General features: G+C 39.6%; 1 protein-coding gene across 2 annotated transcripts in view; it reads left to right on the top strand.

Moving 5' to 3' along the window:
• Nucleotides 1–3,376, top strand: part of camsap1b (calmodulin regulated spectrin-associated protein 1b) — a 95,335-nt gene extending 91,959 nt beyond the window's left edge. For both annotated transcript variants that reach the window (XM_048613626.1, XM_048613625.1), the window contains exon 17: nt 626–3,376. In XM_048613626.1, the coding sequence (XP_048469583.1) occupies nt 626–928 (303 nt within the window). In that variant the 3' untranslated portion in view covers nt 929–3,376. The remainder of the gene's footprint in view (nt 1–625) is intronic.
• Nucleotides 3,377–17,258: the final 13,882 nt, after the last annotated feature.

The following is a 17,258-nucleotide window of genomic DNA, read 5'->3' as shown; positions in this document are numbered from 1 at the left end:
CTCTAATTATTTTATAGTGCATGGGTAATTTGTTTGTGTGGATATTATGAATGTGGAGAAGATTCTCCCACTGCGGGGAGAGACTAGGACCTGAAGGCACAGCCTCAAACAGAAGGGACAACACTTCAGAACTGAGATGAGGAATTTCTTCAGCCAGAGGGTGGTTAATTTGGAATTGGTTGCTCCAGAAGGCTGTGGAGGTCAGGTCATTTAGTGTATTTAAGACCAAGATAGATAGGTTTTTGATTGGGAGAGGGATTAATGGTTATGGTGAGAAGGCAGAAGAATGGGCTTGAGAAGCATTTCAGTCATGATCAAAAGGGGGAGCAGAATTGATAGGCCGAACGGCCTAATTGTGCACCTATATTTAATGGTATGCCAATAAGTCTGCAGATGCATTGACTTTTGATTCTGGCAACTGAACAACTGCATTCAAAAAGGCACAAGCCTTCAAATGGTTTTGGCCTTGTGATACAACTTGGGCTTTGAGGTGTGACCAACATTACATCTATTTTACATGGTTATGTGGCCAATGTGAGAAATGGCAGCACTGTTTTGTACTGATAAAAATGTTACATTTACCATTTAAATATTTTGAGAAATCGATTTTGATTTATCTTCCTAGGAGCTTGAGAAATGCGAGGCTAACCATTACATCATCTTGTTCCGTGATGCGGGCTGCCAGTTCCGAGCACTTTATGCATATTCCCCAGACTCTGAAGAGATCCTGAAGTTAACTGGGACAGGGCCAAAAAACATTAATAAGAAGATGATCGACAAGCTTTACAAATACAGCTCGGACAGAAAGCTGTTTAGCTTAATACCTACTAAAACCATGTCAGTCAGTGTGGATGCTATCACAATTCACAATCACCTGTGGCAAGCCAAGCGGTCTGCAGTGCCAAAGAAGCAGTCAACTGGAAAATGAAAGAATTTTTTGCTGGTTAAGTTTGAAATTCTCAGACGCCCTCCCCCTGCAAAGTAGTTGATTGTGTTGAAATTCACAACTTTTCCATTTTATTTGGTGGCCGTTCCATTCTGGGAGAGTTCAAATCCCTTCAGATTCCGTTACAGACGAGAGAATGGAAACTTTTGTTTGTAAATGAAATATGATGTATTCTTCAAAGGATGGAGTGAATTCATGGGCCATTATCCTGAAAGATTTTTGGTCTCTGGGTGTCAAGATCTGGCAGTGCGTGTCAGAACTCTGGCTTAATTTTCTGCACTGGTTACTCTGGCTTGTAGCAGTCTTTTCTTTGCATGTGGCAAGTTTCCTAACCAGTGGATTCTTAAAAGTATTTGTGGACAGTAGATGTGAAAATCCTCTTCGGCATTATCTTTCTTTTCCCCTCTATTCCTCTGTGGAATAGTGTCTCCATGAAGAATTAGTAATACAGCAGTTAAATTTGGCTTGAGGTATACTTGGAATGTTAGGTTTTATAACACTACTTTTACTACAGTATTGATCTGAAATTGAAACAATATAGAAAACTTTTTTTTCCTGTATTGGTGAAGGTAATTCCGGTCTGCCTTTGGCTTAACTGGGTGCAGCAATTGGATCAATTCAATAACTGCCAAGGAACAATGATTGCTGACTTTCCACAATTCCAGATACTCCTTAATTTTCTCCTTGTACTCTTGCCGAGAACAGTGATAGATTGTGAGCTGTGCATTTTAAGAAAGCATCATGACTGATTTTACCAATAGCCATAGTACTCTTGGCACAGCAATCATGCAGAAGTATCTGCGCAAACCACACAAGATGGCAAGATGATGGAATTGACAGTCTGATTTAATAAACATTTGAATTTGGCACATTTTATAAGTACCATCGTTTTAGACAAAGCTTGTGTTCTGCAGTAATGATTGGGTGTTAATTGTTCAGTAAGGAAGATTGTCGTAGAAGTAGAGTATTAGCACAGAGCACCTTGCTGTCTGAAGGCACACTGAGAGATCACAGTCAAAATTTAATGCTTTTTAATTGCATCATGCATTCTGAAAATCTTCTATCCTCTCTCTCATTTTCCAATACTGTATGAGCAGCATGCTCTTGTAAGGGTGTACATTCTGTTAAACCTCAAACCTTATTTTCTTTTGGGATTGCAGTATTTAATATATTTCTTAACCTCTTATTCTTTCGTGTGTCATCCTTAGCTAATTTCTGCACAATGGAATTTCTCTCAGCAGGCACTCATCAAACACAGCTTTCTTTTCCTGTTCTGAAGTTTTTAACGTAACCTGTCAAGAGCTGCGTGTGTTCTGTTTAAAATAAAAAAATCTTTCTATTAAGTGGTATAGTGGAAAATAATTTGATCGCTGTATGTGTGGTCATGGTGATGATCCTTAAAGCTGCATCCTTTTCCCCATTACTATGCAGCATTGTCATTCAGTGGTGATGACCTAATAAGACAGCTGTAAAGCTGCTTACAGCGCACGATTTTGAATTTCTCTTGAGCATGTCCATCGGGTCAGAGTACCACTGACATAAGACAGTTTCTGAAATAGGAACTTATTTTTAAAAACAGAAATTGAGGCTTTATGGATAATCATAGTATTTAATTGCTGCTGTCTATAGACAATTTCATTTTTTTAAAGCTATGTAAAAAATACACTCCAAACCTGATTGGTAACGGAAAAGACAGCAGAGGGTTTGCAGTTGTAACCAAGTACTGCAGTCATGGTTATGTGTGGGTTTACCTACAATGGTATACTGTCTGATTTGAAAATGGAGTCAGCTTCATCTTGGGAGTAGGTTAAGTTTCTCCAACAGAGAAAGAAGCTTGTGGTTTACTGAAATTGTTCTTATGCAGATTTTACACTTCTGTTTTATTTTTGGTTATTGGTTTATAGGAAGGGAATTATTGTTAAATGGTTAGCCTTTGCTGTCTGTCTCTTACCACCCTTTTCAAAAACCTTTGTGGCTGTGCACAAGCAAGTTACATTTGCTCATGCACGGTTACTGAATGTGAGATGGATTGTGTGCATTTAAAAATGTTCAAACAAAATTGATGGAGCGCCATGGAGAAATGTTTTTTATATATATATATAAAAGAAATATATATATGCAAGAATTTTCATTGGTCTGCCAGAAATCTTAATTTCTAAAATGTGAATGAAATAGTGTCAAAGAATTTTTTTTTTCCTTTTTAAATCTGTGTTTATGCATTGCATTTTTACAACCAACTGTAATGCATCTGTTCAACCTGGTTAGTAAAGAAATCAGCAAACATTTGATTTTGCTGATGGTTTTTGGTGAGTGCGTGATACAGAGGACTGAAAGTTGTGACGAATAAGTATGGTGTAGCAATACTTGAAATGTTTATCTCTGATTAAGTGGGTTCTTGAAGAGAAAATGATTAAAAACATACAAGCTTTACTTTTCCTCTAAGTAGTTTTCTGTATGGAGCCCAGTGTCTTGAATGTAGGCCAGCACTAAGCTAGTTGCATGTTTGATGTATATTAAAGGGATTCATATCTGTACAACACTAAAGAGTAGCTTAAGTATTTGTACATATTTTGAAATCTCACTACTTGTATTTTAATAGAATTGAACTGTCTAATGTATTTAATATGTACCTTGTTTTCCTGTTGCTTTTCAGTGCCAGAGATTCAAATACACTCAAGAAGCTTTGCTCTAGAAGTGCATTAAATTTCTCATTGCAGTGAGAGTTTCCAGTTTTTTTGACAATTTTATTACATTTGATAAAATGGATGATTAATTCTAGTAAGCATCATTAATTCTAGATAGCTCAGTTAAAGTTCACCTATATATTTATCACATCGCTGAAAGAATTCAGGATGTATAAAATCTTTTAAATTTAATAGTTTTTTTTTATTGTAATGGGTGTAAAACATTTGTTTTTACCGGTCAGCATAGAACAACATGGATTCCTTCATGTTGTGTAAAGTGATATTTGGTTTAGTAAGTGAAATGATCCACAGAAGGCAAGATGCCCATCTGTAAAGGCACTATTCAAAAAGTGGGGGGTATTAAGGGATTCCATTACTTATTGTGCATTATTTCTTACATTACGTTGAAATCTTTAGAAATTGACAGCTGTAAGATATTAGGTGATATATTGGTTAAATATATTCTAACGATTAAGATGTGGATGTAAATTTAGCTTGGGTTGATAGACAAAATGCAAGTCTCTGCTGTCCAGAGATCTCCCAAGTGAATTGAGTTGTGTTTATACCCTAAATAACATTGAATATGATTGGATGAAACTTGTTATGAAGTATAATGCTCTGGTATTAAATACAGTCCAACAAAATGTTATTCCAATTGTAGTTTTATCTTGAAAGTAAATTCAAACTTTATGTGAACCATTTTCTCTCTTCAGAAAGCTTACCATCAAGAAAATCCAATAGTAGAAATAGAAAATGTACTCTACTTCAACAACACTATCATAATTTAAGATGGCTGTGCTGACAGCATGAAGATTAAGTGCCATGCAGTATGGCATTCTTTTCATTTTCTGCTGCCATTATTTATTGTGTATCAACTAGGCTTAATTAAGTTACAGTTGAAATGTATGTTACAATACTAAAGCCTTTTAAGACCCTTTAGGTAAAACTACAGCCACTATCATAATATATGGAAGAGTTTGTAAAGTCAGGTTGTTTGGTGATGCCATGCAATATCCCCAAACATCTCTTTTATTTTCTATATTAGGGATGTAGGTGATCCGGTCATCAGTAAGGTGGTAAGCGTTGTTATTTGCAGTCAGATCAACTATTGTGATGGAACTATAAAAACCTAATTACACACCGCTGTTCTCTTTATAACAATTTTAATAGTTAATCTGGATCCTTCAGAAAAATCAGAAATCTGAAATTGAAAGTGAAGATACTAGAAGTACTCAACAGGCTCACAATGCCTGAGGAAGAGAGGCTAATTTAGTGTTTGATTACAGACCTTTGGACACGTCTGTGTCAGAGTCTGATGAAAGAATCTGTGTCTGAAATATTTTTGTTAAACATCAAGTACATTGAAACTTTATTTGATATATTCATAACACATATTAGTAAACTATTTATGTTGCTGTTCATGGTCAGGCAACAAAGGTAAGTTGCTTCCACATATGCAAGCTGGTGAGAAGGGAGAGAGGTTTCCTCTCCGTAGTACCTAGTGCCAGAATCTACATTGTTACAGCTGATTCTTCACATTGCCAAGGTTTAATTTATAACCCTTTGCAGAATCAGTTATGTGATGCAATACAAGTATGATTAAAAATCACGACAACTGTGTGCACTTACTTCTGTGTGTGCATATATATTTAGAGTAAATTTGTATTTCTTTAATGCATCCAGTTAACACCCTGTGACAAGCAAACCAAAGTATAGTTGTATCTTGCAGCTGGCTTCTGTCTGTAACAGCATTCCTGCCAGCAAACCACATTGTAAAAGTGAAAGATGGTAAGTTTGTACATATTGCTGATAATGGAGACTTAAATATGCTGCAAACCTTCATGGAATGAAGACAACATTGATGAACAGCTGTTGGCTCCCTCTAACTTTTGTATTGTCATGTTTCCTTGACATGGGAGATTAGTTCAGATTTTTCTGATTATCATGAATGGTAATCCATTTATTTTTAATGAGATAATGTAGATCAGAAAGTCCAGGCTTGTTTTGTTTTGTGTTTATTGGGTAACTGTTTCATTTTGTTACATTCAGATGGTAACCACCTGTCCATTCAAATATTTTGTGCTCTTTGATTCCCTCAATTTTCATACATTCAATCTAAATACTTTTTAAAGTTACTTATTTATTAAGTTAAATGACACGACTGCTCCCTCAGCAATTGAAATATTAAAAATATCTTTACCAAGCTGCGTGGAGTTTTTTAAAGCAACCAAGTTTTATTTCAGAAGTCTTTGTAACCTTTTTTTAAAGGCTAGTTCGATACAGGTACAAGGGATTGGGCAAGTTGGCCAATTGTGACTTTTTTCAGGTATTTTCTAGTTTCAAGTAACTTGTTAAAAATATCCATGGTAAATTATTTTACAAATTAAAATATAGCTTGTCAAATCATGAACAATAAGTACAGTGACATTTGTACAAAGAAGATTCCACCTTATACTAGTCAGCCAATGTTTTGTTGTTCTAAACATGTAATGCAGAAACAATGGGCATTAAAAGTTTTAACATTAACATGCAATCATACTTCTTCCCCACCCACATTACTGTTGTGAAAACTGTTCTCTAGAGCTGAACATACAAGCAGCTTTGTAGATCTTTAATGCAACGTGCTTTTGGGAGAATTGTTTAGTGCAAAGAAAGTGCAATTGTCTTGATCTTTTGAAAGAGAAATACTTTCAAAGTCAGCACTTTTTGAAATGGGCCATACTTAAAACAAGCTGTCACAGTTTGATGTAATTACGCACTGATTACAGTTTACATTAGGAAAACCAGGTTGCACTGATGCATTTGGTGAAGTAATCTCAAGATGTTGACAGTGGAGTCTAGGGTTGTCAAATGCAAGTTTGTCTTCCACTGCTTTTTCCCCCCTGTTTCTGTGTGTTTTAAAATCAGTGTGTGACATGGATTGAAAGTTTGCAATATGGTGCAGCCTTTTGTAAATAAGTGTGTGGATAACTGGTCTGTTGGAACTGTAAATACCTAAGGACTCTACCAAATTATTTTCTAATGGTTTGAGTATTGCTATACAGATCACAGTAATGGCGTCATTTTTTTTTTGTAATATTACCATACTTCCCATCATCACCTAAATGTTTTGTCCACTTGTATGTTTAACATATAAAACATATTTATTTTGAAAAGCACTGAAAAGTTAATAAAGAGCAGTGAACTATCGATTAGGTCATTTGTATTGTTTTGATTCTCATCACTTTGATTTTGTTCATCACATTTTGTTGCAATATTTTTACACATCTATGTAATCATTGACTTAGTGGAGTAAGGGTTCGTTTACAATCACTCAAGCTAAGTTGTATATATCACAGAAGCATGTTTTTTTAAAAAATCTCAATCATCACTAAATGATGGTTTATTATTACTGTGCAAAATAAATGAGTGAAATCTGGGGGAGAGGAGGTTTTCAACTGTATCCAACATCTGTGCAAGAGTCCGTGTCATTCAAAGATGGTCGTCAATTGAGGAATTGACAGTGCTGATGTTAGGTGAATACTCCTTTGAATCTGAAACTGAAGTTGTATAAAAGAGGTAAGTGGTTTCTACAATGCCTGGATGAAGAGGAGGATGATGCAAAAATAAGAAGATTTCTTTAATATCATATCACAATTTTTAGGATCTCTACTATGTATTGGGAGTGTATGTTACATAGTTAAATCCTCCTACAGGTATTTGCAAGTTTTTGCTTCTTTCCCTGCCATGTGAAGATAGAAGCAAGCCATTCAGCTGCTTGAGCTTGCTCCACCATTCCAGTTCATGGCTGATCATCTACCAGACCACCATATTCCTGCATTGTCCCCTTAATCCTTGATGTCATTACTCGCTAGAAATCTAACAATCTCTGTTTGAACTTAATGACTGGGGTAGAAAATTCTAGAGATCCACCACCCTCTGGGTGAAGGTGTTCCTCCTCATCCTATATGGCTTGTCTTTCATTCTGAGACTATGTTCCCCCTAGTTCTATACCTCACAGCAAAGCATAATTTATTTCTGTATTCTCTCTATCCATTTAAAAATCCCACAATACACAATATTCCCAGGTGTTCTTCCACCAGTTTTCCATATAATTGAAGCAAGTTGTTGCTCGTATGCTCAACTGATCTTACAATAAAGGCTAACAAACTATTTACCTTCCAAATTGCTTGTTGCTTCTGCATGCTTGCTTTCAATGGTTTATGAGCAGCAACACCTAGGTCCCTCTGGACATAAACACTTTCCATCTTGTGCGTTGTAGATGATGAATAGGCTCTGGGATGTCACGAGGTGAGTTAGTTGCTGCAGAATTCCTAGCCTGTGACCTGCTGATCTCTCACAGTCATATTATATTCCATCTGCCATCGTCTTGCCCACTCAGCTTGTCTAGATCCCCTTGAAACCTCTTTGCGTCCTTCTCACAAGTCACATTCCCATCAACTTTTGCATCATCCATAAACTTAGAAACATTACAGTTGGCTTTCACATCCAGATCGTTTGATATAGTCTGTGAACACTTGGTGCCCACTGCCTACAGCCTACCAACAGTAGAATGACCTTGGAATGGTAAACGCAGGAAGGATGTTCCTGATGACGGGGAGTCTGAACCAGGGGTCACAGTCTAAGGATATGGAGTAGGCCGTTTAGGACTGAGATGAGGAGAAACTTCTTAAACCAGAGAGTGGTGAGCTTATGTAATTCTCTGCCACAGAAAGTGGTTGAGACCAAAACACTGAATTTTTTTTCAAGAAGGAGTTAGACAGTGCTTAAAGTTAAAGTGATTAGAAGGTTTGCGGAGAAAGCATGAATAGGGGGCAGAGTTGGATGATAAACCATGATCATTTTGAATGGCGGAGTAGGCTCAAAGGGCCGAATGGCCTGCTCCTGTTTTCTCTGTTTCTATGACCTATTTGTTCCTACCTGCTGTCTGCCTTCTGCATCCATTGTGGTTTCTATGTTTTGGGTGATGTAGAAAATGCTTTTTCTAATTGTACCCTGTGGACAATGTGCCACATAATCACATTTTTGTTTATTTTTAGACTAGTTTAACAGCAAGATGAATGCAGTAGAATCTGCTTTCTGGTGAATTGGAGTTAAAGTCTAACTTGCTAAGGACATTCCTGGAATTAATTAACCAGTTAGACATAACAGCCTTAATATTGGTAGGCATAGTGCGAAGGAGATTTTAAAAGAAATGGATGGAGACAATTGTCCTGCCAGACTTGATGGGAGGAATCCATTGGTTTGGCCTGCAACTAGGAGAGCATGCTGCTTGGGAGGAAACCATAATTGTGTCCCTCTGGGGTGGTTCCTCTGCAGTTAGAGGGATTTGGATGAGCTGTTGGGATAATAGTAGTGTCACTGGACTAGTAATCCAGAATCCCTCCTAACTCAGGGGACATAGGTTCAAATCCAAAGGTTACAGCTGATGCATTTAAAGCCAATGAAATGAATTAAATTGAATTGAATTTAATTAGTTTTGTCACGTACACATGTGAGTACAGTGAAAAGTTTATACATCACCTCTTACGGCACCATCATAGGTACTGAGGTGCAGATTCTCAAGGACAAATGCTTAAAAAAGTACAGCATAAGACCTTCAAAAGTACAAAATCATAGTAATAAATTAGAAAAATAAAGAAATAAAAGTTCAGCACAACAGTCCTTTTGTGATAATATACAAAAAAAATTGGATAAAAGACAACTTAAGACAAAGTCCACTTAGTCCATTTCACAGCTCTGGGCTTGAAGACCCAAATCTGGAAAATAAAGCTAGTTTTAATAATGGATCATGGCAACCATCATTGATTGTTGTTAAAAATAAAACTTATTGGTTCATGAATGTCTGTTAGACAAGGAAATCTGCCGGCTTTACCTGGTCTGGCCTACGTGACCCAAACTAATATGGTTGACTCTTAACTGTCCTCTGGAATGGTTTAACAAGCTGTTCAGTTCAAGGGCAATTAGAAATGGAAATCCAAATGCTGGCAAAGCCAGCAATGTTCGCATCCCATGAAAGAATACAAAAAAAGTGTAACCTGTTGTGACTTGGAATGGATGAAGAGCTCTTCGGCATTGAGGTGAGAGAGCAGATCAAACCAGGGAATGATTGGTTTTTGTAATGTTGACATGAAACTTTTGAGAATCACTGAAGATAGTGTGGGAAAGTGGGACAAATGTAGGTACTAGTATATTTTCAGCTATACAGACTTCTGTACAAAGGGCCTCTTCAGTAATCTTAAGATTCTAGAGACTAATATTAGTATAGAATCCCGACAATGTGCAAGTAGGCCATTCGGCCCATTGAGTCCATACCAACCCTCCGAAGATCATCCAACCCAGACCCACCTCCCCTACCCTATCACCCTGCATTTCCTATGGCTAATCCACCTAACCTGCACCCATCCCTGGACACTATAGGCAATTTAGAATGTGCAAACTCCACATAGACAGCCACCCAAGGGTGGAATTGAACACGAGTCCCTGACGATGTGAATCAACAGGGCTAACCAGTGAACCACTGTGCCACCCGTGCTAAATTGCTGTATTTTTATGCAGGTCCTTGGGTTCAAGGATGACTTAGAACCATAAGACATAGGAGCAGAAATAAGGCTATTCAGCCCATTGAGTCGGCTCTGCCATTCAATCATGGCTGATAAGTTTCTCAACCTTATTCTCCCACTTTCTCCCTGTGACCCTTGATAATCAAGAACCTATCTATTTCTATCTTAAATATACTCAATGACCTGGCCTCCACAGCCTTTTGTGGCAGTGAATTCCATAGATTCACCACTCTCTGGCTGAAGGAGTTTCTCCTTATCTCTGTTCTAAAAGGTCTTCCCTTTGCTCTATGGCTTTGCCCTCGGGTCCTAGTCTCTTCTACCAATGGAAACCTCTTCCCACATCTACTCTGTCCAGGCCATTCAGTATTCTGTAAGTTTTAATTAGATCCCCCCCATCTTTCTAAACTCCATCGAGTATAGACCCAGAGTTCTCAAATGTTCCTCATATGTTAAGCTTTTCATTCCTGGGATCATTCTTGTGAACCTCCTCTGAACCTGCTCCAGGGCCAGCACATCTTTCCTGAACTATGGGGCCCAAAACTGCGCACAATACTCCAAATGTGACCAGAGTCTTATAGAGCCTCAGAAGTACATACCTGCTTTTATATTCAAGTCCTGTCAAACTAAATGCCAAAGTTGCATTTGCCTTCCTAACTGCTGACTCAACCTGCAAGTTGACCTTGAGAGAATCCTGGACTAGAACTCCCAAGTCTCTTTGCACTTCAGACTTCTGAATTTTCTCCCCATTTAGAAAATAGTCCATGCTTCTATTCTCCTTACCAAAGTGCATGACCTCACACTTTCCCACGTTGTACTCCATCTGCTACTTCTTTGCCCACACTCCTAACCTGTCCAAATTCTTCTGCAGCCTCCCCACATCCTCAATATTACCTGTCTCTCTACCTATCTTTGTATCATCTGCAAACTTAGCCAGAATGCCCTCAGTTCCTTCATCTAGATCATTAATGAATAAAGTGAAAAGTGTGGTCCCTTTGAGGAACATCACTTGTCACCGGTTGCCATCCTGAGAAAGACCCTTTTATCCCCATTGTATGCTTTCTGCCAGAGATCCAATCTTCTATCCATGCTAGCACCTTCCCTCTAACACCATGGCCCTTATCTTAGTCAGCAGCCTCCTGTGCAGCACCTTGTCAAAGGCCTTCTGGAAGTCCAGGTAGATAACATCCATTGGGTCTGGTCTAACCTGCTAGTTACTTTCTCAAAGAATTCTAGCAGATTTGTCAGGCATGACTTCCCTTTGATGAAACCATGCTGACTTTACCCTATTTTACCATGCACTTCCAAGTATTCAGAAATCTCATCCTTCACTATGGGCTCTAAAATCTTACCCATGACCGAGGTTAGGCTAATCGGCCTGTAATTTTCCATCTTTTGCCTTACTCCCTTTTTAAACAGGGTGTCACGTTAGCTATTTTCCAGGCCTCTGGGACCCTCCCTGACTCTAGTGATTCCTGTAAGATCACCACTAATGCCCCCACTATCTCCTCAGCTGTCTCCTTAAGAACTCTGGGGTGTAGTCCATTTGGTCCTGGTGGTTAATCCACCTTCAGATCATTCACTTTTTCTAGCACCTTCTCCTTGGTGATGGCCACCATACTCGGCTCTGCTCCCTGACTCTCTCAAATTTTTGGGGTATTACTCATGTCTTCCACTTCGAAGACGGATGCAAAGTAATTATTCAGTTCTTCAGCCATTTCCTTGTTGCCCACTACTATCCAGTGTCATTTTCCAGCAGTCCAATGTCCACTTCCGCCTCTCTTTTGCCTTTTATATATCTAAAGAAACTCTTACAGTCCTCCTTTATATTACTGGCCAGCTTACCCTGCTATTTAATCTTCTCCCTCTTTTTTGTTGCCCTCTGATGGTCTTTCTAAGCTTCCCAACCTTCTGGTTTCCCACTGCCCTTCGCCATATTATATGCTTTCTCTTTTGCTTTAATGCTATCCCTGACTTCCCTAGTCAGCCATGGTTGCCTCATTATCCCTGTACCATGCTTCTTTTTCCTAGGGATGAATTTTTGCTGTGTCTCCTGAATTACTCTTAGAAACTCCAGCCATTGCTGTTCCACTGTCTTTCCTGCTAGGCTCCTCCCTCGTGCCTTTGTTGTTGCCTTTATTCAGCTGTAATACATTACCTCTGATTCTATGTACCCCCTCTCAAATTGCAGAGTAAATTCTTTTGTACTATGCTCACTACCTCCTAAGGGTTCCTTCACCTTAAGCTCCCTTATCAAGTCTGCCTCATTGCACCATGCTAAATCCAGTATTGCCTGTTCTCTAGTGGGCTCCACCACAAGCTGCTCCAAAAAGCCATCTCACAGACATTCCACAAATTTCTTTTCTCGCAATCCACTACCAACCTGACTTTCCCAGTCCACCTGCATATTGAAATCCCCTATGATCACTGTAACTTTGCCTTTCTTACACCAGGAGATAGAAAAGGTGTGTATCTTGTGCCACAGCTCCAGACTACTGTTTGGAGGCTTGTACGTAATTCCAACTATGGTTTTTTTTTTATCTCCGCGGTTCCTCAACTCTCCTCACACAGATTCTATGCCATCTGACCCTACTTTGTTTCTTACTGTTGATTTATTTTCATTTCTTACTAATAAGGCAACCCCAACCCCTCTGCCCATCTGCCTATCTTTTCGATAAGATGTATATCCTTGGATATTCGGCTCCCAATCCTGAACCCCTTGCAGTCATGTCTCCATGATGCCCACCACATCATATCTGCCAATTTCAATCTGTGCCACAAGCTCATTTACCTTCTTTCTTATACTCCATGCATTCAGATTTAACACCTTCAGTCCTGTATTAACCGTCCCTCTTCTCATTGTCACTCGTTTATCCAGTGTACTTGAAGTTTGATTCCTAACCCTTTCCAAACACTCGGTCCAATTTGCGTCTGTGTTGGAGACTTTAATCACCTCTCCTGAGTTCTCCTTTCCCGTCATTTTTTTCATATTTTTCCACACTTTGGAATCTATCCCTACAGATGTTAGTCTGTTGCTTTGTTCCCCACTGGGGGAAGTTTTACCCTTCCCTTCCTCCCTTTCCAGTTTAAAGTCCTGTTGACCAGCCTATTTTACCCTTTTCGCTAGAACATTGGTCCCAGTTCGGTTCGGGTGGGGACCATCCTAGCGGTACAGATCACTCCTGTTCCAATACTGCTGCCAGTGCCCCATGAAAAGGAACCCCCTCTTTCCTGCACTACTCCTTTAGCCACATGTTTACTTCCCTTATTCTTGTGTCCCTATGCTAATTTGCAAGTGGCTTGGGCAGTATTCCGGAGATTATAACCCTTGAGGACCTGCTGTTTAATTTCATTCCTAGCTCCTGATAATCCCTGAACAGTTCCTCTTTCCTGGTCTTGCCTATGTTGTTTGTTCCGACATGAACCACAACAACTGGATTCCCCCCCCCTCCCCTCTCCAATATCCTTTCAAGCCGGTCAGAGATATCCCTTATCCTGGGATCGGGTAGGAAACACATTATGTGGGTCTCTCAATCCTGCTTACAAAGGATACCATCTATTCCCCTGATTATAGAATCCCCTACCACTACCACTTGTCTTTTTGCCTCCCTCGTCTTGAATGGACTCCCGTGCCATGGTGCAGTGGTCAGTTGGCTACTTTACTTCATCCATACAGGGAGCAAGTACCTTGTACCTATTGGAGAAGGTCAAGAGCTGGGGCTCCTCTTCCTGAATGCAGGATCCTTCAACCTGCCTCACTTGCAGTCACCTCCTGCTGTCCCTAGCCACTGACCAAATTTGAAGTTCTTAATCTACCAGGTGTGACTGCCTCTTGAAACACAGCATTCAGGTACTTCCCCTCCCGGATGTGCCGCCGTGTTTGAAGATCAGATTCGACCTCATCAACTCTGAGTTGAAGTTCCTTGAGCAACCAACACTTGCTGCAGTTGTGGTCACGGCTGTTCGTAATGGGATCAGCCAGATCCCACATCATACAGTTACAACACATCACCTGTCCAGCCATTTCTACTGAGTTATTTACTGGCATTAGTTAGAGCAGGAAGCAGGGAAACACTGAAGTATTATTTCGGGTCTAACTGACAACACTTCCTCCACAAACCCCTGTTTGGTAGTGGTGACTGTGCTGATGCAAATCTCCATCCCGACCACCAGTCAGCGATTGCTGAATGTTTGTCTTCACTCAAACTTTGAGGGTGTCTTGCTGAGGTCCTCCTTCTACTGGTGGTGACTGCGCCGAGGCAAATCTTCACCCCAACCGCCAATCAGCGTTGTCACTTCCCTCTGACTTGCTTCCACTCAGCTTGTTAGGAGCTGAGTGTTTAAACTGCAGACTCTACCATATTGCCTTTAAGAATTGGGTAGATGGGTTGCTTTTGTTTGTGTCCTGCCTCTGACACCATGCCTTCACCTCTATTTGTTCCTGATTAAGTTTCCGCCGTCCTCCTGAGAGTCTCTCGATGCGATCAAGTTCTGAGTTGAGCTGAATAGGGTTTTTTTCAGGAGTCTAATGCCAGGTGTGCTCGTGATGTCCTGTACAACAGAGCTGTGTTGGTACCTTGTTGCTGGGCAGGTTGGCTCACAAGAGGGCGTTCCAATTGATTGCCAAGGCACTGCAGGCATTTGAGGTGACTGCAGTATATTGGACACATCTTTGAAGCAGATAGAAATGCATCAATCCCTGTTATTCTAATACTTTTAACCCCCTTCCTTTCGACCCCACGAAGGTCAGTAACTTGTGAAGTGAAGCAAGAGCCATCTCAAAGGTTGCTCAAACTAGTCCTATGGTGAAACAATTTTTCACATTTAGAGATAACGTTTTATCTGCACAAGGGGTATAAATTCTCTTGGCTGACAAAATGTGGAGCCTGAAACGTCGACTTTCCTGCTCCTCGGATGCTGTCTGACCTGTTGTGCTCCTCCAGCTCCACATTTTGTTGACTCTGACTTCCAGCATCTGCAGTCCTTGTTATCTCCTGCATTCTCTTGGCCTCACCTTCTTGGAGATTTCTGTTTCCTGAATAGCATTTGTGACTTGACATGATTCCCACTTGTTTTAAATGTGATATCCTGAATAGAAAATCAAACGTTTCAGAACAGCAATTCGTTGCTATTCCAATACTTCCCAACAGAGGTCACTGTAACCTCACTGATGTAAAGTCCAAAAATACCAAAGATGCTGAAGAGAGTGAAGGAAGACTTCTATTAATATAGTGCTTTTCAAGACAATTGGACGTCCCAAAGTGCTTCGCTATCAGTGAAATAGTTTTGAAGTACGGTCACTTGTTGGAAATGCAGTAGCCAGTATTTGCACAGAGAACTCCTACCATTAGATAACCAGATCATTATTTTTGCAAGGTTGGTTGAGGGGTAAATTACTGCACAGAACTCCCCTCTCTTCCTTAAAATAGTTGCATAGGATCTTTTACATCCACACAATAGAGCAGTTGTGAGCACGGATTAACATTCTTTCTGAAAGGTCAATGGACCTTTTTTTTAAACCTAGGTCTATTTTAGTCACTGGGCCAGAAAGAGAAATATTGAAACCTGAGAATTGGTGCAGAGATAAGACCGTTGGGAACGATAAATTAGGTAAAAAGAATAAAATTAATCATTGCGTGAAATCAGCAACCAAGAGGCAACCATACAAAGATATGCAAAAATATCACAATATACAGGCAGTGAATCCTAAACAAAGCTTTGTTAACTGTGGAAATGAAGCAAGAGGACATTGGTTCAAACTGGCCACAGGCCCAAATATTTCAGTAAACACACCACACAAGATCCAAAGTAACTTCAGGGTTATTCTTGAAAGGTCATTTTTTGTGACTAATAAAAATAACCAGTGTAGTAGAGATCTGAGAACAGCCAGAAACACACGTGGTTGACCAGACACACTATCAAAGAGGAAGACAAATTGAGTTATTGCTTGAGGCTTAATAAAACCTTTTGACCATTGCCAAAATAGTTCCTTATGTCTGTACCACAATTTATGTTGCCTGGGCATTCAGTAACTGCAAGCACAGCTGAAGTCCCAAAAACAAGTCCTGAAAGAAAATACAGATGCAATAATCCACGAATGGTAAATGAATGCTTGAACCTAAGAGAATGAACATTAAACTTTTCAAATAGTTCTAATCCTAAAAAAAAATGTTATAACCTTGATTTCCCTCCAAGTTATCTTCTTTTCTCATTTATATTGTAAAACATTGAGCATTTTTTTTCGATTTTTCAAGCTGACTCTGAGCAAAGCTCTATTTATGAAGTTATGAAAGATGTATGGATCACCAACTGCAGTAAATTTTGAACATAATACTCTCATTTGTCCAGCAGGCATCATCGTACTGTTCACCAAGCCTTAAATTGGCACTTGAAGCTCAGTGACCATGGACCAAATATGCAGATAATAGAAACATTTACAGCAAATGAGGAAATTGTATGCTCTGTCTCTCGTGCTATTGTAAAAGCACATATATGTATGCTAAGAAACCGAAATGGAAAATATGTGTAATTGACATAAGTACCAGGGTAGTGACATAGGAGTCACAATGGTGGCCTCGATGGGCCGAATAGCCTCTTTCTGCACTGTAGGGATTCTAAGATTCAATGCAGTCAGTTTCATTCCATTGCATCCCTGCATTTGTGCAAGTTTATTTCCTCTGATTGCCTATCCATTTCCTCTTCCACCTAATCACGGGCAGTGTGTTACTGGTCATTAAGAGTCACTGCATTATTTTTTATTAAAGTCATTTTCGTTCACCACTGCCCCTCCGTATCTCTCAAATTGGCTCCATCATCCTTGTACCACAAGAAGGATAAGGTTTATAGCCTTTTCCAATGTTGTTCACCTCAAAGGAAGTTGCGCACAAATATCTAGTGCTGTCTGTGCCATGGTTTTCCGTTGGCAGTATTAATCCACTGCCAACAGACTGTGGCATCTTGGCACGCAGCAGTAATGATGTGAGAAAGCAGATAAGCAGCTGATCACTTTCAAGTATTCATACTCAGCAAATCAGAAATCTGCAACTGTTATGATCCCAAATGACTGTA

This window comes from Rhincodon typus, chromosome 28 (assembly GCF_021869965.1).
Source record: "Rhincodon typus isolate 14 chromosome 28, sRhiTyp1.1, whole genome shotgun sequence".
In the NCBI taxonomy this organism is placed as follows: Eukaryota; Metazoa; Chordata; class Chondrichthyes; order Orectolobiformes; family Rhincodontidae; genus Rhincodon; species Rhincodon typus.
The sequence above is the reverse complement of the archived record's forward strand: the minus strand, read 5'-3'. Positions and strand labels throughout refer to the sequence as shown.